Source organism: Camponotus floridanus, unplaced genomic scaffold (genome assembly GCF_003227725.1).
Source record: "Camponotus floridanus strain SB8 unplaced genomic scaffold, Cflo_v7.5 scaffold99, whole genome shotgun sequence".
Taxonomy (NCBI): domain Eukaryota; kingdom Metazoa; phylum Arthropoda; class Insecta; order Hymenoptera; family Formicidae; genus Camponotus; species Camponotus floridanus.
The window spans coordinates 330,089-354,028 of record NW_020229870.1 but is presented as its reverse complement, the minus strand read 5'-3'; the positions used below and the strand labels follow the sequence as shown (position 1 = coordinate 354,028).

Here is a 23,940-nt window from a genome sequence, read left to right as displayed (position 1 = left end):
GAATCTCGGGGCTGTAATATCATAAAAAAATTATATATATATTATCGTAAATATTTTAAAATATTTTAAAATACATTCTATCTATTGATATTATTTACCGAAAGAATTTTTAGAATTGATACTATACATGAATTATTGTATAAAAATTTTTATATATGATATTTTGAGTGAAAAATTGTAATCTTTATATATACATTTTATGAAGAATATATATATATATATATATATATATGTTTATATAGATACTATATATATATATGTTTATATAGGTACTATAAGTAAATAAAAATATTAATTTACTAATCTAAAATTTCTATTTTGTGTGTGAGTATTATGATAATTATTATTATTTATTAAAAAATATTATTATTAATTATAAAAAAAGAAAATGTATTTCTTTCTGTTCTGTATATATTATACCTGTATAATACTAATGCAGGATCTATATTATGACTTGAATAACGTTTTATAATTATCGAAAGCTTAAAGAAATTAAAAAATAAATTTATACATTTTTCTTAATCATATGAATATAAGAAATTCAACGTTAAAAGAAAATTAATTATTATGTCTTAAATTTACAAAGCAAACATTAATTATGAAATAAATTTTTTCAGACAAAAGAGTTCATTAAATTTCCCAATCTTTCGATAACTTTCTCGACTTACAAATAATGAGCAGGATCAACCCTAAAATTATTCCGACAATTGGCACAGCATAGCGGTACCTCGCAGAATCCAATGTTCCGGCGGATGCGATGTTGGCAACCAGATTGCAATGACGAAATTAGTAGAATGACCGGTAGTTGATAGGACACCTTTCCGCTCGCTGGTCTTATAAACGGGACACGTGTATGTATCCTCATCCTGTACCTGGTCTTTCGTTACTGGCATTAACCAGATCTGAAAATGCGAAATTAAGTCGTTTTCGAGAATGAAATTTGATGCTTTGTTAGATTAAAAATTTAGGTAAATATACACGAAATTTGCTGTATTATAAGAAAGATACTTCCATAACTAATAAAAATGTAATTGAAATGTGACAACAATTTGTATCTTTAAAACGCATAAAAATATATAAAAAGTGAGCTAAAAATAAAAGTTCAGAAAAATAAAAGAATAAGAAAAAAGAATAGTAATAAATACAAAAGTGAGAAATAGGATTTTCAATTCTTCATTTTCAAATTTTAATGAAATCTGATCTGTAATTTTCATTTCTTTAATTATAAAAAAATAATTTTGATTAATTAATTTCAGAAAATTAAGATATTAAATAAAAAAATTAATTTAATAAACTCTATTTTCGTATCATATACAAAAATAAATCTAATTCTCAAAATTTTCTATTTTTAACATATTTTGTCTACTTCATATCTTTTTTACACATTTATTTGTATGTTAAATAATTCGAAGATTCCCAAAATATTTTTCGTAAAAAACTGCATCGTTTTATCTGTAAATTATTTGGAAATCATCATAAAAAATTAAATTTTGAGTAAAGATTCGCTTACATATGGCACAGTATCGTAAAGTATTTTGGGAAAAGATTCATCGAGCTTCATCGTTGCCATATTAAAACGAGCTCCATCGAGAAATAATCCGTAAATATACACTCCATCGTCTGGTGGTTTTTCAAAAACGGTCTTCTTCAAAGGAAAAAAATCATAAATCAATAAATCAATGGGTATGGAATATTTTCTTGCATAATTTTGACGGGCGCCAGTCAGGAATGCTTGCGTGAAGTAAAAACCAGAAATCCAGAAGGATACTGGAGAACCTTCCACATACCAAGTCTGAAATAACATACAATTGTTTATTAATTTAATTATAATATAGTTGAAATATAATATTTAATAGCTAAAAAAGCAATGTCAAAAAATCTTAATTTAAAATCTGCGATTATTGAAAATAATCGTTTAAATAATTTTGAGATAATTTAATAAAAAACATCACTATCTCATATTATCGTTATATATGTGCAGAAATCTTTAATCACAAATTTTAATAAATGAATAAAATCTTTAAACTGTTGTTTCGTTCTATTAAAAACTCTCTCTGAATTAGAAAAATAATTTTAAATAAATGTTTACGACAGAACAATAAATGAAATAAAAAGTCTGTAACACATACACAATAACAAGTCTGTAACACATACAATCTACATTATTTTCTTTCAAATTTACCTGTAGAAAGTTCAGTCTTCTCAGAAAATCATACACGTAGCTGCCAAGCGGTTTCAAAGAAGGATAAGAGTTTGTCATCCACATCTTGGGTATTCTGCCGATAATAATCGATGAGTAAACTTCTTCAAGATCAGGATTCATAATTATAAGGCCTAAAAACAAGAAAAATATTTGTAAAATATCTGCGAAAAACTTAAAGATTATCAATTTTTACCTTTGATCGCTTTCTGGATGTTTACAAGACTGGTCCTAATAGTCTGTAGGAGTATATTGAATCTACCCATTTCTTGAACTAACACAGTATTCATACTTTGTCCATATAACGTGGGATACCTGTCGAGAGCAGCCACCAGATCGAAATCCTGCGGCAACTTCGACAGAATGTCGGACGCGACATCGTAAACGATCTCGTCCGGCGATTTCTCAGCATCTGTTTTCGCCTGACCGGTGTCCTGAAAAGAATCAGAGAATTTTCTTGACATAAAAATGGTTCGCAAACTTTTGATGAGATTTCTGAACCGAACTAATTTAATTCTATTAAAAAAGTCTTAATAATTATCATAAATAGACTTTGGTGAACTTAAATTGAAGGATAAACCCAATTAGAAGTTTGATAATTTGATAAATATTGTGACTCTTATTTTTGATTTTTTTAAATTAAATGTATATAATTTAATTTTTAATTTAATTAAACTTTTATTTTTCATTTGATTTATCGGAAATACACATATTTTTTTAAACATATTATTTATTCTGTATTGTTCTATATTAGGATGTAGAAATAAGAAAACAATATTTTCACTCTATTCCAACGTGTACATATTCACATTAAGAAATTAATTATACATAAAAATAAGAATTTTAAAAAAATTAAATTTTTTAAAGCTAATTAAATTTTTCGATTCATATTGAATTGAATTCAATTGAAAATAGGAAATATTAAAATGTTTTTATGGAAAAAATTAAAATATATATATATATACATATTTTTTTTAGTGAATTAATACAAGAATCTTAATATATGCTCGTACCTGAGTGGTCAGAATGGATGTCATCATCAAGTAGGTCTCCTGTTGATCCTTGATGATGTCGGCATTCTCGTGCATGCCAAAGACACTGGGCGTGGTAGTCATTGGCAATTCCCTCACGTAGTCCAGGAATTGACTATACTCGCTGACTGTCGGTACGTAATAAAGGCCGCTGGGATCGAACAGATATTTCCGGTCGACCACGATCACGTCCTCACAGTAGAATCGCGATAGGATCGTGTTCAAGGTCCGTCGGTCCCATTCGTCGGTCACACGGCCACCATAATTGCATTCACCTTGGGAAAGATAATTAATTTTAGTTCAATTCTAAATATAATTAAAATGGCTGACTACTATTTTTTATTAAATACAGTATAATTTAATGTAATCTAGCGAAGAATATAAATAATACAATAGTTTAGATACAAAATAAAAAAAAACAAAGAAAGAAATATTGTTTAAATACCTGTTAAGTACTTCAACGCGGTGAATTGAACATCATCGTATTGGTTGAGAAGGATCTTGAGCTGCAAAACGCTAATACGCAAATCTGTCTCGTTAAATTCGTACTGATTGTTCCAACCGATCGGTCCGAATTTTCGTCGTTCCTGCACGATGGCGTGAAAGAAGCAAAGCGAGAAAAGCAATCGTTTGAAGATCTCCCGTTGCTTTGACTTATCGAAAAACTCGGGATCGCAAATCGGGTCCTATACCGCAACATTCAATCGAATCTCTCTCAGTGTTTATCTCATCTCCTTCAGGGACAAGATGAAGAAAATTGTATTTACCTGATGAAAAGATCGCAAAATATTCGCGCGTAATCCTTTGGGAGGCTCGTTCGTCATTTTCACGCCGTTCTGAAGGACACTAATCGGAAAATGTCCAACTGGGTAACTCGTCAACCACAGCCGGAAGTCAGGATGCACAGTTTCCTTCGTGAAGCTTTCACATATCTGAATATTAAAATAGTAAAAATATAAGAATATTTACTGCGTAAATTTCATTTTTTTAATTCAATAAAGATACTTTAATAATTTCTCCTAAAATTTTTATTTAGTATACATTTTTTTATAAAAATTAAAATTAAAATCTAAAAAATCTTTTCTACACATATAAATATAAATTTGAGGTCGAATTGATCTTTTACCAGTCTTAAATTAAAATTTTATATTTCCTATTAAATCTTTTTCAATTTATAATGAATTAGATTTATGATTAGAAAATTACTTTTTCCAAGATGGGCATAAAGGTCTTAGTAACGTGGCAGTTTTGCAGCACTACCCAAGTGCCGTTTTTCACGCCTTCATCAATGAGACCCTCGGCGATGATCTCCTGTCCTTGACCTAGCGACAATGAGAACAGTCTGCTGGCACCGAATCCCTGATCGTCAGCGAACTTTAACAGAATCGCCATGGGATCCGCGCCGGGTGTCAGGACGAATATTAACGGGATGCAAGAGTGCGAATCAGCGAAGGAGGCCGCCAGGTCGAAAGACGGCGGCACGATGTACTCATGTCCTAATTGCTCTATCAGAAGAATTCAAACATATTAATAAAGAATGAATTTATAATTGAATTTAAATATTTTTTGCAAAACCTCAGATTATATTGATTATTGGGTTTCTTTCAAATATTAAAAGAAGGGAAAATAAGGATAGCGATATAAAATTGAATTTCGCCTCTTGCTCAAGAGATATACAAAGTGTTTTAAATTTTTCTAATTTTTTGTTATCCAGATAAACTTATTTAAATAATTATTTTCTTGTCTCTCTTAAGCTACTTTACCTTCAACAAATAATTGCGCCGCCGGTACAACTTTGTCAGGTCGAATGCAACGAAGCACCAACATTTTTTCAAAATTAGTCAGTTTATTCCAAGGAGCAGGAAAAGATAACATATGAGGCTCCTTGTGATCAAACACCTTTTTCCACTCGTTGATATATCTTGTATATGAATCTTTTATTCCCTAAACGATAAAATATGAAAGAAATAACAATCAGATTTCAATAATTAAAAAAAATTTTTCGCGCATTTTAATAAATTCTCTCGATTATGTTTCTAAAAAAATTCTAATAAATAATTGATAATAAATAATTAATAATTGATAATAAATAATTAATAAGAACATTAATTTTCAATTAAAATTACAAAAATTAGAAAAATTACAAAATTAGAAAAATTACAAAATTTTATTTTAATTTTTTATTAGATATCTAATAAAACGCATTTCCTTGCTTTAATGTTGTAGTATTGTTTTATATCATTCGAAAAAGTTTACCGCGAATCCTGGCACATCATCCAATCGACATAATTCATCCCAGGACCTTGCAGGTAACCATTCGGTAGGATTAGCAAAGGGATTCTCGAGGCCGATGCCGCCAGTCAGCAGGAACATCCATTGAGCCATCGAGAGTTGGCCCTGCTTGTTCAGCAAATTCACGGATAGCAAGAGCGAGAAAAGCAGCTTGTCTTTCTCGAACAGCGAGCGGCATATGTTGACATACAAGGAATAGGTAAAGCATTTGGTAAGGTCCTTCAGACGTTGTTTTATGTTCTCCACTGGTGGTGTGTTCTCGATCGTGTTCTTGAAGAGATTGACAAACCAAGCGAGGGAGTACTGATACATCGGGTCGATATTCGCCAACACAACTGCGAAAAATTTTACAAAAATAGATATTAAAAATAAATATCTTGCAAAATTTTTACGAAATTTCGAAATAAGAAAATTTAATCTAAATAAAAAATTTAAAAATTAATTATTTTAAAAGAAAAAATTTATTTAAATAGTTAAAAGCCTCGCTAATTAGATTGATGCAATTTTTACTTAAATACTATATAATTCTCATGCTCCCCTCATTCAGAATCATAAGATGTGATTGAATTAAAACAAGCATGTAATCTTTTTATAAATTCGGTAGTTATTTTGGATTGTATTTTCGCTCACCAATTGTGAAGAAGAGAACAGTGCTATAGACTGCAATCGGCGTGTATTGTAATCTCGCTGCATCAATGGACTGCTCGGTTATCTCGGCAGCAGTTTGTTTAGCTTGAATCTCATCGGCTAAATTCTTCGACGAACTCAACACACCAATTGCCGTTTCATCCTCGAGGATATTCTCCTTGGCTGCGGATAGTACTTCCAAAATCTTATTCTCTATCTCCTTTAACATTCTGCGAAAAGGCATTGTAAAATATCAATCAAAGTAATATTCGTTCTAAATTACAAAATAATAAAATTCTATAAAATTAATATTTAACTTTAAAATATATATATATATATTTAAGTAATATATACAATATATATATATATATATATATATATATATATATATTACTTAATCTCATTAATTAATGATTATGTGATGAAACTTAAAGTAATTATTTATAATTAAATTGTTGTTCTCAATCTAAACATTTTTTACATAATAAATATATTTAATAATCGTGTTTACTAAAATAATTTTGCGACTGCAAAATTTATTATTTTATATAAAAGAATAAGTATAAAAGAATATTTCATTTATTTTTAATAGTTTATATTATTATATAATTGCTATATACTTTTTATTAGCCGCTCCTTGAACTATCAGCTGATTCTTCTCGGATTCCAATTCGGGTCTTTCTTTCGCAACAACTATGCCTAAAAGCTGATCGTCCAAGCCGACTGGAGTGATCATAAAGTTCAGCAGAGTTACCTTCACTACTATTTCCGGTAAATAATGCGGATTCCGTAATTTTGTGGTAATGTAAAACCTATGCAGATTTTTAAATAAATTTCATGTATGCAAAATTTCTAAGAAATTAATTCAAAAATTAATAAATAAAGAATGAAAAATAAATTATGAAAACAAAATACAGAATAAATTATAAAAAATATAAAAAATACACAGAGAATATAAATGTATTTTTAGTTTCTAACATCTCTCTCTTTTTATAATTTTAATAAATAATTAAACATTATTAAAAATAAATAAAATTGACATAAGTTACAAATTTATATCTAGTGTAATTTCAAGCAAACAGAAAGAAGTTAAATGGTTTGATAAACTTACCGAAATTTATCGGAATATTCAATGATGCTGTCGCCGATCTTGATGCATATCGCGCCGCCGGACTTAAAGGTCTGCTTCATAAGCAATGGTTCCAGAACCGGATCCAATTCTTCGTCTATGTTCTCCAATAACACAGGATGTCCGAATTGTACAGCATTCTCCAGGATTCTCATGTAATCTGGCTGTGTAAGTTTTACGACATGCAAATTTGATGCCTTCTCCATATTCTTCACCCACTTGTTTGCCTGACCCTGCGGATCGATCATCAGCGGCCAGCGACGCGAATTCGTGATGATTATGGCGTTATCGATAGAAAATAGATCGTTCGGTAGACCAAATATATTCCAGGCGCGAATTAGCACTGGATCGCCCAACACCTGCGTGAGTTGAAAGTCTTGTGTGCAGACAACCTTCAGATCGGTGCAGAACTTCACCCAATTCTCCACCTGCCGCTGCCGATATTGCATCGTGAAGACGCCAAGATAGGCTACTACTCCGGAACCGATCAGAATATCGCCCGTTAGTTTGTGATAGCGTTCTCCAAGTAATCTGTAGAAAAATTTTAAATTATTTAGAATTATTATTATTCAAGATAGAAATGTGAATAAAAATATTAATTTTAAAACACTATTAAAAATTTTTTTCACAAGACTTTAAATAATTTAACTTAACTAGTTTAAAAAACATCTCAATCTTCAACATTAAAAAATATATATATAAGTTAAAAAATTCCCTATATTTATTATTAATTTAAAGAATATATCTTATCTATGTTTAAAGAAAAAAATAGATAATTAAATCGTTTTAAAATATATGCAAAAAAGTCGTTCATTACTTGGCAGTCTCGGACCATCTGGTGTATTCGCCACCGAGGCCTCCGATGAGCTCTTCGGCTCTTCTCAGCTTTTCTTCGCACTCTTTCACCTCATCGGTCATTGCTTGATATTCTGCTTTTCGTTGAGCCAGCAGAGTCTCCAATCTAGCCAATCGATCTCGTACTTCCTGCAGCTGATTCCTCTTCAGCTTCAGCTGGTCCATTGCCGCGGAATAGTCGGCCTCAGCTTTAGCTAAAGCCTGTCTCTTCGGCGCTACTACCTTGGCGACTACGTCATACTCCGAAAGAGCAAATACCCAACGACAAAGACCTTCGCAAGCGGTCGATACCTGTCTGATTCGTTCCGGATCGAAGTTGGGATTCGTCAAAATTGTCGTACGAATCTTCGTCATAATCCGCTCAGGGATATTGTCCTTATCATAATTTAATAGGGACTCTAGGAACCGTATATCACCCAGAATACGAAGTGACGGTTTCCAGTAATCATCGATTGGACCTTCTGGACCTTGTACTCTCTCTGGCTTCACATCCTACAATTTTAAATAGAATTTTATGTAAAGAAAAATTTTATGAATATTAAATTAAATTTTGACAGATAAGTTTATATATTTAGATATCAATATATATGTAATATTTAATTGTCAATATTTATATTTATTATTATATATTATATATTTATATATTTATTATATATATTTGTTATTACATATTAATATTTATATACATATTTATATACTATTATATATTATTACTGCATATTTAATTATATTTTTATTATTTAAATATATATGTTATGTTTTATTATATATATATATAATATTCATACAAAAATTAAACATCAAAAGATTGACGAAAGCAATATTTTAAAGTAATTAATATTTTATAATATATATATTTTATAATATTTTAAAGTAATTAATTTAAAGTAATTAATTTATTAATTTTTCTAGAAAAAAATACATATATTTAATAATTATTTAATATACCTTCAATATACAAACTGCTTCCATGACTAATCGCACACCGGCCGGTGGCCTCTTCATGGATTTAACGATCTGGATGTCTTGTGGAGTCAGAGTATTTAAAGCTGCATTTGCCGCATCTAGAATTGGCATCACCTCCTGCAAATCTGCGTCGCATTCGGCACGAATCTGTTTGGCTTCCGCGGCAACGATCTGATACAAAATTGCACGCAAATTATGTAATTATGTAATTATAGTCATGTTCTCAAAATATGAGATAAATAAATAATTAAATAATTCAAATAAACAAATTAATTATAATATCGGATTAAGCACTGAATATTGTAAAATATACTATACTTATACATATTTGAGATTTGCTCTCACCATAGCAGCTTCCTCATCCTTTTGAACAACTTGCTCCATCGCGCTAGCCTCCTCGTTTTGTTGCTGCACATCGAGAAACATACCTTCCACGTCCTTGGCAGCCACTAGCAGCTTCGGTTGCAGAGCTACCAGGATCTGCTGCATTTTGCTGACCTCTTTGCGCGTGTTATCCAGCCTTCCAAGACCGGCCTCGTATCGCCTCTTGCCCTCCAATACTTCTTTCCTCTTCCGGCCTAAAAGATCTTTGAACGTGTTGATGAGTTCGAGATAGGACGTCGGCGTGACGTAATTATGACGATTTAGTAATCTCAAGTAGTCCCTAGTCAAGTCTTGCGTAGACATGTGGAAATATTGGCACATCTCAATGCAAGCGTGACGCTCGTCTTCTGGCATGTCAATTTCGCTGAGGAACTGTGTCGCAACCGCCAATAAAGCGTCCTTCGGCCATGGTTGCAGCCAATCGATGGTGCAACAGTTCACCAGCGCGGGAAACTTGCGGATCCGCGTACGAAAATTATCGCCGATCGGCGACATCGTCACTACCACGTGCAAGTTTTCGCGCACCGTCTGCACGAAGAAGTTGAAGAGCGCTACCGGACTGCCGTCTGTTTGTAGGGATCTAGAAATGTTCACCACGCATTTTTAGCACCAAAGAGTTATTTGAAAGTTTGGTATTAAAAATATTTCACCCACAATCAGCTAATAATAATGAAAAATTCTTCTCTCATATTTTTTATTATTTTACGCTGAGAGAGAGAGCAGTGACTTAATTATTAATTACTCAAATAATATCGTTTTTTATAAATTTAATGAATATGCAGATTGCATTTATAACATCCAAGAGACATTAATAACATATTCTTGCTATATTTAATCAAAAATTTAAATTATTTGATCAATGAAATATGTATTTTATATTTCGCGAATACCTATCTCTTTGCCGATCGATGATGCGCATTTTCTCGCAAATTTCGGACTTTTCATCGGCCGTAAAGAGATTAGGCACCTCCCCGGAATTAAGGAGATTGCTGATATCTTCTAGAAAAGCCTCCTCTTTGATCTGCGTGTCCATAAAGAGGAAGACTGTGTGCAAATCGCTCGCGGCACTTTTGCGCAAGATATTCTTCAGGTCCTCGTGCCACTCCAACATGCCGTATTGCTGAGATATCTGTACTTGGAAGAACTCGTAGTCGGAGATATGAGCTGCCAGCTTCGTCAGAGACTGTCGACCGGAGCCGCCCATACCGATCAAAAGTGCGTGATTACGCGACTGCATCATCACTCGACAGATTTTTGAGAGATGTTCTATCGCGAACCTAAAAATCAAATTATTTATTAAATTACTTATATTACACTTTCATTTATTAAAATCGATCTTTCTTGACATTAAGAAAATTGTTACAATATTATAAAAAATCAGATTAATATATAATCTCTTCTGTTCTCCCTCACATACTCTCATTACATTTTATATTTTAAATTATTTCCAACGATTGATATAATATTTTCAATCATATTAATAATTCCAAAAAATTTTGAAAAATCTGAAATTAAATCTTTGGATTTCTTATATTTTTTATAATATTATCTAACTTTACAGATTATTATTGCAATTCCATTTCTTTTATTATTTTTTAATGATTGAAAGCATACCTGAAGAGCACCAAGTCCATGGGAGTTTTCGAGATATCATTATACTCGGCGAGATATTCTTCCACTGCTTCGGCGAGAGTATCCCAATCTTGGATTTCTATATACAATTTCCGTTCGGCAATCGGATCGTGAAAGTCACAGTAAACGAGATTACGCAGATGCACTTCCGTCACCTGTGCGCGACGCTCATCTACTAAATCTTCGAATAATCGATCCATATCTTCATCCATGTATTCCTTCATAGTCTTCCGAATTTGTTCCACCAGCCATTTACTGTCGGCCTCATCGACCAAACGATCTCCATAGACTCGTAACACCTCGTGTACCCACAAACGCTTCAGAGAAATCTTTTAAAAAATTGATTCCATAAATAAAAGAATGTATTATATAATGTAGAATATAATTTAATTATTTTAATAATTTATGTAAAATATAAATAAATAAAATGTAAAAATAGTTATAATATATTTAAAAAAGAATGATTAATTCTTTCTCTTAATGAGATAAATATAACATTGAAGATGGATGTGAATTATAATCTTATAATTTTATATTTTTTTCTTGAAATAAAAGAAAATGAATTAAAGAAACGTATTTTTGTCCTATATAAAATATTTTTATCTTTTAATATTTTATCTCGTACCACATCGGTGATGACATCGGGGTCAGAGAGCAGTACACCTTGAATAACACGCGAAAAATCACGTAGATTAAATAGATAATGCGACTTGGCAGGAGTCGGCAGAAGGGTCTGTCTGATCTCCTTGTATATGTCAAGAGTGCCATCAACTATGTGATTCACAGATAATTCAAAGAATTCCGGGAAACCACGTGTAGTGAAATGCCATGAAGTGATCCTGCCGAAAATGGTAATCAAGACATCGTCATCGAACTCGGGAATCGCCAAAGTGACAAAATGTCGCTTAAATCTTGGCGTGACGTCACGTCCGCTCGCAGGCGGTCCCATCGCACACATCAGCTGAACATCTACGAGTTTGATGGGCACTACTTCCTTCCGATCGTACCAGGTCCAGTGATCCAGCCATTGACGTAGGAGCTCGATAGGCGGCTGAGCCCCATATTCTTCCCTTTGCGGCATCGATACGTCGTCTACGAAAACCACCCAATGCTGCCCGGGAGGAGCACCGTACAAACCTTATTATAAAATAATTAGATGATAATGATTTATATTACAATACCAGCTAAAAAATAATTACAATAATAATTTAATCTTGTCTACTATTTATACTGAAATATAGTACACATAATTCCAATAATGGAATCCAAACTACATTTAAATAATTTATAATAATAATAATTTTTCTATATCTTAAAAAAATATAATATCCAATAAATTAATTTTAAATAGATCGACACAAACCTTTCCTCCTTCGGTCCAGCTTGCTCATAATGATATCCTGCGTTTGATTGGCTGTCGTCTGTGCCGAAAATATCACGAAAAGCGGCTTAAAGATTTCAGGATTGTTTCTCTTTAATAGGAATTCCATGATATAGACGGATTTTCCAGTGCCAGTTGGTCCGACCAAAAGGACCGGCTTATGATGACGAACGAGATAATGGAAGAGATGAAAGTAACGGACGGTCTCCACCGTTGAAATGATAATTTGATTAACTGGCATGTCTCTAGGAATCGGTGGAACATCCTGCAAGTCCTCCAACCAAGGATTCCATCTACCCCTACCTTCCTTGATGTATTTGTAATCAAAGACCGAGCCGGTGGTTGGTAAAGGCACTACATAGGGTTCCTTTGGATTGCCAATTTCCGGCGAGATGCCGAAGCGTTGCCGCACTTCCTCCGGGAATTCGTGGTCCACTAACGCCCTGAAGAGCATGCTGAACCAGTCGCGATATTCAACCATTAACGTCACTCCCATTGCCCAGATGCACGAAAAGAAGAGGACGCCCTGTCAACAATTTTTTTTTCTTAGATATATTGTGTAAAATGAATATATAATTTTTGAAAATGTTATAACTTGAATAGAGATATAAATAATAGATGATAAATTCAAGAATGTTAATTATTACAAGAAATGTTAATTATTACTTTAATACAATTAATAATTATTTAATTAAATACCATTAATTTTTTAAAACAAGCCTTATATATTAAAATTGATAAAACTAAGATTATATAAGTAAATAAAAATTAACATAAATTACATTTTTTTTAGACGTACCTCTACTTGCGCTCTCATGTCCAAGTCCGAAAGCATGTTCATGTATTTCTCATTGTAAAAATCGTCGAGAAAACAATCATACATGTACATAACGGAACGTGTTAAATTAGCATCCGGCATCGTTATCATTTCCTGCGAGCGGAAAGATTATAAAAATTTCTTAATTTCTTCTTTCGGCAGAACCAAGATTCCTTCGAGAAATCTAATTTCCTCAAATTTTATTAATTTTTTCATAATCAATATTTTCTTTATGCATAAAAATTCTTAAGACTAGTGCATTTAAATCTGAATGCTTGAAATATCGAAAAAAAGTTTTAATGACTTACTCTTGCACCGCAACGACGAATCAGATGTAACAGAGGCGGGCAAAATCGTAGATACATATCCTTCAAATGACTTTGAATGTGCTCGGTGAATGATGGCGGTAATGTGTTGAGCCACGAGATCAAAAGTGGCGTCCAGCCCAGACTTACTGGTTCCATATAAATCATGCCGCATCGAGAAACCGTGGCAGGCGATGCAACCTGACGAAAAGATAATATATTACATGTATTAAATGTATTAAAAAATAATGCATTAAAAAATTCATAATTTTGAGGACTAAAATTTTTGACACACGAATAATTATTAATTCATTAGACAATTAATTGGTAAATCATGATCATTACAGAACCTCCAGATCCATAGGCTCGAAAATCAGGTTTGTCGTGGGAGCGAGCAGGATGATTTCTCCGGAAGTCAAGCAGAGTTTCTTATTGTCGTCCAGCACGGTATTCATGTTCTCGATCCAGAGAGCATCTACCGGTCCATCGAACACTAGCCATTTTCTGTTAAGATTAACAGAAGTGGCAAAGGCGCGGTAGGACACTGCCAGGACACCGTCACTCCATTCGTGCGAGGCGGGATCGAACTGTCCATACAACTGTCCCATCGTAATGGCCTTGGGATTGATAACGGTAATCTCCACGCGATGTTCGTCCATCAATCCTCTGTCCTCCAGAAGACCGAGACAGTCAGCTAGCATCCGATAGGCCGAGGTCTTGCCTGCGAAGGGCAATCCGACGATCATGAAGCCATGGCGCACGATCATCATCTCATAAATCTGATGGATCTTCTCGAGGAAGTAATTCGTGCATTGCAGATTTGCCGCGACACAAGCGTCACGCGTGCATGTGTTTATGTGCGTGTAATCTGGCGTTGGTAGTACGACACCCGGAAATAGATCCGAGGCTATTCCTGGTACCAAGAGAAGGATTAATTTTATATTAAATATATTTTATTTTATATTAATTTTATATTAATTTTATATAAAGAAATAAAATTCATGTATATCTTATATTTTAAATCTAAAATAAAAAATTTTTTAAATAATATTTATTTTAATTATATTGAAAATAAATTTCATATTTCTTATTATAAATAAAATATTAGAATTTTATTAGAACATAATAAATATAATTACAATATTTCTATAAAAAATTCTGCATTTTAGATTCTTTATAATATTAAAGTAATATGATCTAATTTTTAGTAATAATTTTTAGTAACTTCATACATTATGCAAATTAAATTAACAATTTAATTTGTTAAATACGAATCTTAATATATTTTTATCGTAAATGTCTATAAAAAAAGATATATAGTTCAATCATATATATATATATGTATAAATATTACACTTGAGTGTGAGTCCAAGCAGATTTCGGATATTCACTGTAAGTCAGCCGCTCCTCGGGCGATCGGGACGAGATTTAAACGGTAGTGCCGCGAAATGGTGTAGAATTTTATGTAAAAAGAACGAAATTGCTATCGCGTCCGGAAGTCGAGATATAAATTGGCCGTTTTTCGTCTGCGCGCGGACGGTCGAAATCGTGCACGACGCCGCGCATGTTGCCTGCCTCTCTCGCGCGATATTCACTGTAACGCGGCGAGTAAAATGGCAAGCCGAATGCAATCGTTCGATTAATTGATTAAATACTTATATATATCGAACAAAAAGATGAATCGGAATGCATTCGTTCGATTAATTCGTTAAATATTTATATAGCGACCCGCCCACCACTTCGCCGCGCTCGTAGTATCGGATTACAGTGGGACGACTCTCGTCGCCGTGCGCTTCTACTCACGCAGATCTTCTTTATTTAATATTTCGTTAATTATTATTATGCGACAATCCCAAAACAATAGGTCATTCATTCTTAATTTGAGCCAATCTACTTCTTTATTTCGTTAAAGTCGAAAATTGACGGACACTCTGTATAATATACACGTTAAATTAAAAAATTTCTTACCTTCGAATAGCGGCAAATCGTGGATCAAAAACTTCGGTAAATTAACATCCAGAATACTTCGTAGCATTAAGATATCCTCGGACTCTGCAGGATAGCGAAGTTTCAGATTGCCAGCGGCGATCAGCACGGACTTAACGGCCCTCATACCGTAATCATAGTGATGCTGACTGCTGAGCTGCTCCGAACAAAGTTTATAAGCGGTAACGATCTTCACGGCCAAGGGCCGGCCGTTATAGAAACCATAAGAATATAGAGTATTTTCCGCGATAAGGGCATAATCAGGCACCATCATTGCAACGGGCCGAAAGAGAGCCTTGAGATTGTCAGGTAGCTCAGTTCTGCCAGCATAGCCGGGATTCATGGTGATGAAGATGGCGCAGGTGGGGTCGAGATAGATCTCGGTACCCTCGAAGATCATCTTCTCGGCGCCGGCGTTGATGGCGCATTGGATCGTCAGGATCTGCTGCGCTACGACAGACAGGACCTCCAGGTCGATGCGATTGAACTCGTCGAAGCAAGACCAGGCACCACACGAGGCGAGACCCTTAAAGAACTTGCCCAGTGCGATGTAATCGAGGCCTTCGGAGCAATTAAAGACCACGCATTGCTTCGCTACCGCTTTCGCTAGATCCTTCGTGGTTTCTGTTTTACCAGTACCAGCCGGTCCCTCAGGCGCACCGCCCAAATGAAGACTCAGGGCGCCGAAGAGAGTGCGATAGCATCGATCCGTCAAGGGAGTGATCACCAAACGAGACGTGTTACCGAGATACTCGCAACCATAACGTATGTACGAATTGATCATGTACGCCCACATGTTATCTTCCTAGAATTAAATATTAAATTATTAAAATATATAGTTTACAAAAAAACGCGATTCAATATTTATTTAATATTATTAAGTTCACACCATCCAGTAGTATCTAAGCTGACACAACCACCTGAAATCGGTATTTTTGACTACTTGCTCCTTGTATAATTCCGCGAGAACGTCTTTGCTGTGAACATCCAGAGTAACCAAAGCCTCTAAAAAAACATTAGTATCCATAATATTAAAAGATTCTTATTTCTTGTATTTTCATTAAAAAAATATTCTTTAATATATTTTTTCCTCAAATTTTTAGAACATTTCGTAATACCTAATGTAATGCGATTCTGCTTGGAGAGAGTGCCTCTGATCAGCAGAATGATATTGTTCAGTTCCTTCTGGCACTGGTCCAAGTACCTTTTCAAGCCGTCCACTCCTTCTAGCATAGCCTCCTCGACTTGTTGCGTCCAATATGTCTGACCCACACAAAGGACAGTTTGACCGGGCCATTCGAGGACCCATGCCGTCCTCTTCTTGGTATGATATGCCAAAATTGCTTGGTGCACCATATGACAGACACTTTTCCGCATCTCTGTCTCTAGCTCGATCAGCCATTTCTCGACCTGTCCTCTGGCAGCGGAGGTAGATATTATTATCAAAATCTTGACCTCCTCGCCTTCCGTGGATCGCATCGCCAATATCTCGAGGTCCTCATTGAACCTTAATCGGGCTATACCCTCGAAACACTTTTTCAGATGTGGCTGCACTCTAAAGAATAACATAATATATGTATATACATTATCGAAATTATTGAAAAATTAGATATCAAAATTAGATAAACATATTTTACTTAAAATAGAATTACACTGTTTAAAAAAATTAAAGAGAAAAAATCTTTATTTTTCTACAGTTATTAAAACTGAAATTAAAATTTAAATTATTATGCATATAATTTATTATATTATTTGTTTATAAATAAATTACCGCGTAGGATCCTTTGTCTCGGAAAGAATTTCCAGCAGCTCGTCGTTGGAAAGGAAGAAAAATCTAGGGAAAAATAGTCTCTTTTTCTCTAAGTATTCATTCAGTCCTCTTTGAATAAGCTCCAATAATCCGAAACATTTCTTCAATCGCTCCAGCATTTTGTCGATTTCAACGACGACGAGAGCATGAGAATCGTTGTAGACGTTCTTCATGATGTCCCGCCATATCTTGTCGACCTGTGCGAATTTTCTTCCTTCTTCTGGCATCTGTTGTTGAATGTCCGGCGAAGTGAAGATTGGTTCCAGATACATCCACGTACCCTGTACTTTCAACCATTGATTCAGAATGTCTTCTAACAGATGCAATGTCTTCTCCCATTTACTGCAATCAAATGTTAAATTTTATTATAAATTATAAATTCTGTTTTTTTTCATATATTGCTTACATTGTAATACTATATTTCGTTTACGAATGTGAATATAGAATAAATAATTAAATAATAATTTATAATAATTAAAAACAAGAAATAAATTAATGCTATTTCAAAAATTACATTATAAATAAATATTACAATATATAAATAAAAAATCAAATTATAACAAAATAAAATAGTATAAATTAATATATAAGAAATAAAATTTTTAGGTATATTAATGCATTTTCATTTTTAACATAATTTTTAAGAAATTTTTAACTCAAACTTGCATTATTCTGATCTCGAAAGGCTTGATGTATGGCGAGTTCTTGATGGTGACGGCCTTCGTGATATGATCATCGAGTAGGAGTTGTATCTCGTCGACGCCGGCGATAACATAGGTGCCGGTGTCCTTGTAAGGATTTACCGTAAAAGCCATATCGATCCAGTCCCGATGCATTTTGTCCATACCCATTTCCAGAGTATTTTCTTTCGTGGCAGCTTCAGAGATGCTGTCAAATTGCGCGATATAACCATCCAGTCCCATTGCTAAAACCTTGCCAAGGGTTAGATCAGGATCGAATTTGATGGGAATGCCCACGATCGCCGAGATTTGTTCCCAATGCCGTGACTTCATTCCCGGATTGCCAAGAGTCATCACCACCGGCATTCGATCCTTGAAATTCTCGATCCTCTCGCGAACCGTGGCCGCCAAATCCCGCACGTCCGGTTCTTGGAATGCCTTCTCTAATTTGTAAATTGTCCTAAAACATGTTTGATTTTATCATTAAAAATCCAAAGAGACATACAGCATAATAATAGCATTTTGTGTCGCAATATCTTTTCTTATGTTGCATTTTATCTTTTTTTACTCTTTGTTATATACATAAAATTATTAATTATATAATTTTTATTATATAATATAAATTATTTCTTTTACTTCCTCCTCTTTTTGTAATATTATTATATTATTCAATATATATAAAACTTTTTCTAATATATTGACCTGTAATACTGTCCCACGTCGTTATCGATATCTTCAGGATTGTAGATGCCAATTGTGCTGTTTATCCACTTATCGTATTTGTTCAGAAACTCACAGATTGTATCGAAAAGCTTCTTAAATGGTTGCAGACGGTCGGCGATTCGTTTTCGCAGAGGATACTGCGTGATCTCCCAGCCAAAGGAAGTCTCTTCCTCGTTGAATTTGTCGATCTTATCCATCGCCATGATCAGTCGATTTTCCAGATGTTGCGTCTTACGCTGATACCGATGTACCTCATCGATGTCGCCCCAATATTGGACCTCTTCCACTTGTTTCGTGTATGAATCCAACTCCTCTTCGAACTTTTGATATCTCACTGTAAAAAAATAAATATTTATTATGAAATAATAGTACAGACATAATAGCCTTATAAAATTTTACAAACTTCTAATAAAATTTTAATTATATAAAAAATATTGTATTAGATATTAAAATAAATGTGTGTCAAAAAAATAATCCTTGGGTATCAACCTTTCAATGCATCTTGATACTCTTGGGTCTTATTCTCGACCATTATTCGATTATCCTCGAAAATCTGAGGTATCTTATGATACCACTGGAAGGCTGTACTATTGTTTCTTATTTCATTTTCCGTGAGTAGCCAGTAATCCGACAGAAACATGATATGCTCGATCACGTTCAGTAGTTTCAGCTCCAGTTTTTTTATAGTGACGTCATTGGTAATTCGTATGAACTTGATGAGTTCCATCAAAGCCGCGGTATTGGGAGGTGGAGTCAGAGCTCGTTCGGAGATAGCTTCATATTCCGCTATGATACTAGATACAAATACAATCTAAATTATTTCAATTTCATCTTGAAAGATAAAAGATGGAAGATAGTAAAATACATAATTGCTATAAAAGATATAGTATTAATTAATCTTTAGATAATTTGTGAAATTAGGCTATACATAAATCTGTATCATAACTATTACAAATATAAATTACAAATTAATTATGTTTCTATTATAAATAATAAATTAAATATAACAAAACATATAAAAAATAAAAAATATATTAGGATGTTTAATATTTAATTTTAAATGTTTACTTCTTCGTTGTATTTTGATATTTATCGACAAGATGACTAATTAAAAGTCCTTTATAATGTTCAACGTTCTCCACAACAGTCCTAACGAAAGGAGCACGAGAAACTTCAAAGAATCCTGCGAAGACTGTTCTTTCAACTTCGATAGGGATTCTTCCGGCAAGATCGTGATAATTCTTAATTTTCATCTCATATTCTTTTAGTTTCTTAGTTTCATCTCGTAAGAAAGCTTGCGTCCGATCAAATTCTTCATTATTGTAAAGATATGCGTATCTGTAAGAAATGCAGACATTATTAAACGCTTCATCACAATTATTTCCGGTAATAAAGTTGATAAGCACTTTTTCAATTCTGCCATCTTCTGTTCAGGCATTATTTTTTCGTGATCGATCAGCTGATTTATTTGTCTCTCAAGCTGCTTAACGATGTACTGCGATATCTGCGGCTGTATAAAGCACATAACTGTTTATAATAAAAGTTTTAACAATGATCACACTTTATAAATTCACAAACTATCATATATGAAAAGTTGCATCGTTATTTTAAGTAAATTTTAAATAATTATAATAATTTTATGATATATATTTTTTATAATATCGAGAACTGAGTAAGAGGAACTATTCTTTATTTTCAAATTTCAAAATACATATATAATATTTTAATATAACTTTTACAATCAAAAGTTTCAAAATGAGAAATAGTTTTTCACTCGGTTCTCTTTATTTAATAATGTAAAACCTTGAGGAATTCTCGAGGTCCCGCCCAGTCGAGGTAGAGTTGCGTCTCCAATCTTTCAAAATTCCTCACGGCATTGCATATCGCTTTGAGAATGTCGCAAAGCAATTCCTTAAATTTATCGAAGGATGGCTCGAAAACGAGCTCATTGGAAACGATAGCAATGCTTACTTTAAAGCAGCAAGCTACAGGCTGTGGAAAACATAAAAACAGAATACATTCACGAATTCATCTTAAAGATTTTATATAAAATCTGAAATAAAAATTAAAATTAAAATGGAATAAAAATTAAAAATAGAATAAAAATTAAAATTTCTCAAGAAATATTTAGTTTCTTAAATAACATTTGTTTACCTGCAAGAATAAGATCAAACTAAAAATAAAAATATATAAAAATATCTATAAATTAAAAAAAAATATTTTTTTACGTAATATTAATACTTTTTAATACTTATTAATACTTTGCAGAAAAAATACTTCTTACATTCTAAAAAGGTTCCATAAGATTTCAAAAAATTTTTTTAATCTGAAATTCTTAATTTTTCTGTGTATGTACAAATATTGAATTGAATATTCTCCATAAACAGATAGAATCAACAAAGTATAATCAAAGTACAACCAACAAAATACAATCTTCCCAAAGCGGTATCAAAACATTTTTATTTTCTAGAAAGAAAATAATCTTTATATAATAATAATGATTTATAATTAACTTATATTAATATAAAAACTTAATTATTTTGAAATTTTTAATTGTTCTAACATCTGGACGTTACACGCACGATGAAGCTCAAAGAGAAAACGGACAAGTGAACCTTGGGAAGCATTGATAAGCAGAAATTGATGGAAATTGTGTCCAATAACGGTATATTCCAATAACTCGCGACAGGATAAACGGAGGAAGGAAACACAAACGTGCCGCTTTCCTCATCAGGCAATGATTTCGCATCGATCGATCGTAGTAGATATGTATATTCACCTTGCCGTCTACAACATAATTAATGAAATCCCGCAGAGAGTGCTTGCAAGCTTTTAAAAGATGCGACTCCATCAACTTGCCGGTGCAATCGAAGAACCGTTTAAATTGCTTGCGACGTAACGGGCTAGGTACTAGTTTCTTCCTATTGTTCTGTAAAAGAATAGGAGATTAAGATAAAAGAATTAGATAAAGGGAAATCTATTTCTCATCCTTGATATATCTCACCTTTAAATGCATTTATTGATCGTAATAATTTGTTTGATAAAATTTATGGATAAACAAAAAAAAATATAAAAAATGTTACAGCTAATTAAAATAAATTATTAATTTTTCTTTAATTTTTGCCAACACTTTCAAATATCGAATTAAATTAATAGATAAATAATTACTTAAATAAATGAAAAGAATAAATGTCTAAATTACATCCACATAATAAAAAAAATAAAAAATAAGAATCGCGAAGAAAATAAATTGTTAATTTCTGTTTCTAATAAATTGTTAATTATTCCTTTTAGTACAGAATAACCTTTTTTATTTGCCTTATTAATTTGGTTATCTTACCACGAGAAATATCTCTTGAATTCCGCTGTACCAGTCTTTCCGCAGAATCCGTCTATTGGCAACAATCTGATGTGCAATTAAGGTGTGAAAATTCATTAAATCCCAGCTTTCTTTATGCGCAGCGATATATTCTAAATCGATCAGTCGGAATTTGCTGAAAAATTTGATACCTCTCGCTGAAATACAGATGCGATAACGACAGCGAGTTGCATACATAATTCAATACCTGTAATCGCGAACCCAACAATCCAGAGTCATTCGCATGCATGGATTTATTAAATACAAATCCAGACGTAAAATTTCACGACAGTGTTCTATGTGTCTCCGAAAATCCGGCTGAACACATTGCTGATCCTCCCCAATTTCATCAAGCTGTAACTTTAATTGCAAAGATTAATTAAATTTTTAGGGTTTAAACATCGTTAAATTAATGAAACGTTAAATTAATATAATAGTTACATTAGATTTTGAGATAAAAAAGATTTGATCACAAATGTATATAATAAAAAAAAATTTACATTTAAAGAGCCTAATATTTTATATTATATTTAGCATTTTTTTTACGCAAAATATATTATTAATAATATATTATAAATATATTCTTAGTTATCTTAATAATTTTTAAATCAAAATTTCAAATTCTTTGTTTTTAATATAATTTTCGATTTTTGTAATGACCAACCTCTTCAAAAGGGTCAGTGAGTGCAAATTCGACGATGGCTCTTTTCATGTTCTTTATAAAATCTTCTTTGATTTCGATCATTAAATTATTGGCAAAATCGGGGAATTGATTGCGCAAGTTACTGGGAACCAGGTCGAGTATAGCTTCGACGAAGATCTGTTCGATGCTCGCCGTATGAATCGTATCAACTCCGTTGCAAATGTAATAATAATATCTATTGACATCCCTATCGTCGCTCAAATCTATGTCCTTTGCTGGCAACTCTGGTTTCACTATCAAACCTATCATAAATCTAATAAAACAGATTTGTTTAAAGTATTTTAAATCTTTTTTCAGAAAAAAATCATATTATTTAATACATTTATATACATTTAAATAACTTTCGCAAATACATTCCAAATATAATTTTATTAAATTGGTATATATCTTTTAATTAATATAAATAAATAAAATGTTCAAAAATTTATTAGAGAGAGAAATTTGTAATAAAAATAATTATAAGTTAATTATTAAAAATAGTTAATAATTAAAATATAGATATTTTTATGTATTGTTAAATATAAATCGTTTTAATCGTTATCTCTGGATATTTATTTTAATATTATATACAAATTATATAAAATTATTATATAAATTATTATTATAAAAATTTAATTATTCTATAAAAATAAACATTTTTAGAGTTATTTAAAGATACAAATTTATAAGAACATATACACAGTCAGTTTTTAAAATATTTTTTACCTGCGAAATTTCTCTTCACGAAGACGTTTCGCGGTGTAAGAACCTTCATGGAATTTTTGCATCTTTCCTTTTATTCTGATTAATTCTTCTCTTTTTCTCTTACATCTTTTAGGACTCATCAAATCGGACGGCAAGGAAAATAGTGGTTCGACTTCTGGGTCGAGAATCTTTGGTATTCGAATCGTATCTTCGGATTGGCATTTCCGCATTTTCGTTTCCTTCGTGTGAGAATTTTCCATATTCAATTGTAATTAGAACAATTAATGTCACGAAACGACATTCAATAGATTTTTAACATCTCTGAAAATATACGATAAAATTGTAAAATTATGAAAATATGGGCAATTTTATTTATA

The 23,940-nt window shown here is 32.4% G+C and overlaps 1 protein-coding gene across 1 annotated transcript; it reads right to left on the bottom strand.

Moving 5' to 3' along the window:
* Nucleotides 1-626: 626 nt before the first annotated feature.
* LOC105252151 (dynein heavy chain 7, axonemal) lies at nt 627-23,823 on the bottom strand. The gene is made up of 38 exons (XM_025415169.1): nt 23,585-23,823; nt 22,841-23,132; nt 22,385-22,530; nt 22,159-22,312; nt 21,598-21,747; nt 20,622-20,810; nt 20,225-20,328; nt 19,887-20,156; nt 19,308-19,612; nt 18,798-19,152; nt 18,082-18,555; nt 17,377-17,757; nt 16,724-17,160; nt 16,495-16,610; nt 15,588-16,410; nt 13,970-14,532; nt 13,623-13,820; nt 13,297-13,428; nt 12,480-13,023; nt 11,742-12,253; nt 11,099-11,445; nt 10,375-10,761; nt 9,446-10,064; nt 9,083-9,271; nt 8,097-8,626; nt 7,262-7,810; nt 6,771-6,962; nt 6,154-6,380; nt 5,488-5,858; nt 4,995-5,175; nt 4,438-4,736; nt 3,999-4,163; nt 3,677-3,917; nt 3,214-3,506; nt 2,397-2,634; nt 2,183-2,334; nt 1,511-1,792; nt 627-902 (listed from the first exon to the last, which is right to left on the bottom strand). Exons 1-38 carry the CDS (start codon nt 23,821-23,823, stop codon nt 696-698), a joined length of 11,853 nt encoding a protein of 3,950 aa, XP_025270954.1. The 3' UTR covers nt 627-695.
* Between the last annotated feature and the right edge of the window lie 117 nt (nt 23,824-23,940).

Bases quoted from the DNA above. Each gene is read 5' to 3' on its own strand.
- LOC105252151 (XM_025415169.1), bottom strand. From the start codon at position 23,823: ATGGAAAATTCTCACACGAAGGAAACGAAAATGCGGAAATGCCAATCC. The intron at 13,024-13,296 runs GTACGTCTAAAA...AATTGTTGACAG, and splicing joins ACATGAGAGCGCAAGTAGAG to GGCGTCCTCTTCTTTTCGTG. The intron at 3,507-3,676 runs GTATTTAAACAA...ATCTTTCCCAAG, and splicing joins CGCGTTGAAGTACTTAACAG to GTGAATGCAATTATGGTGGC.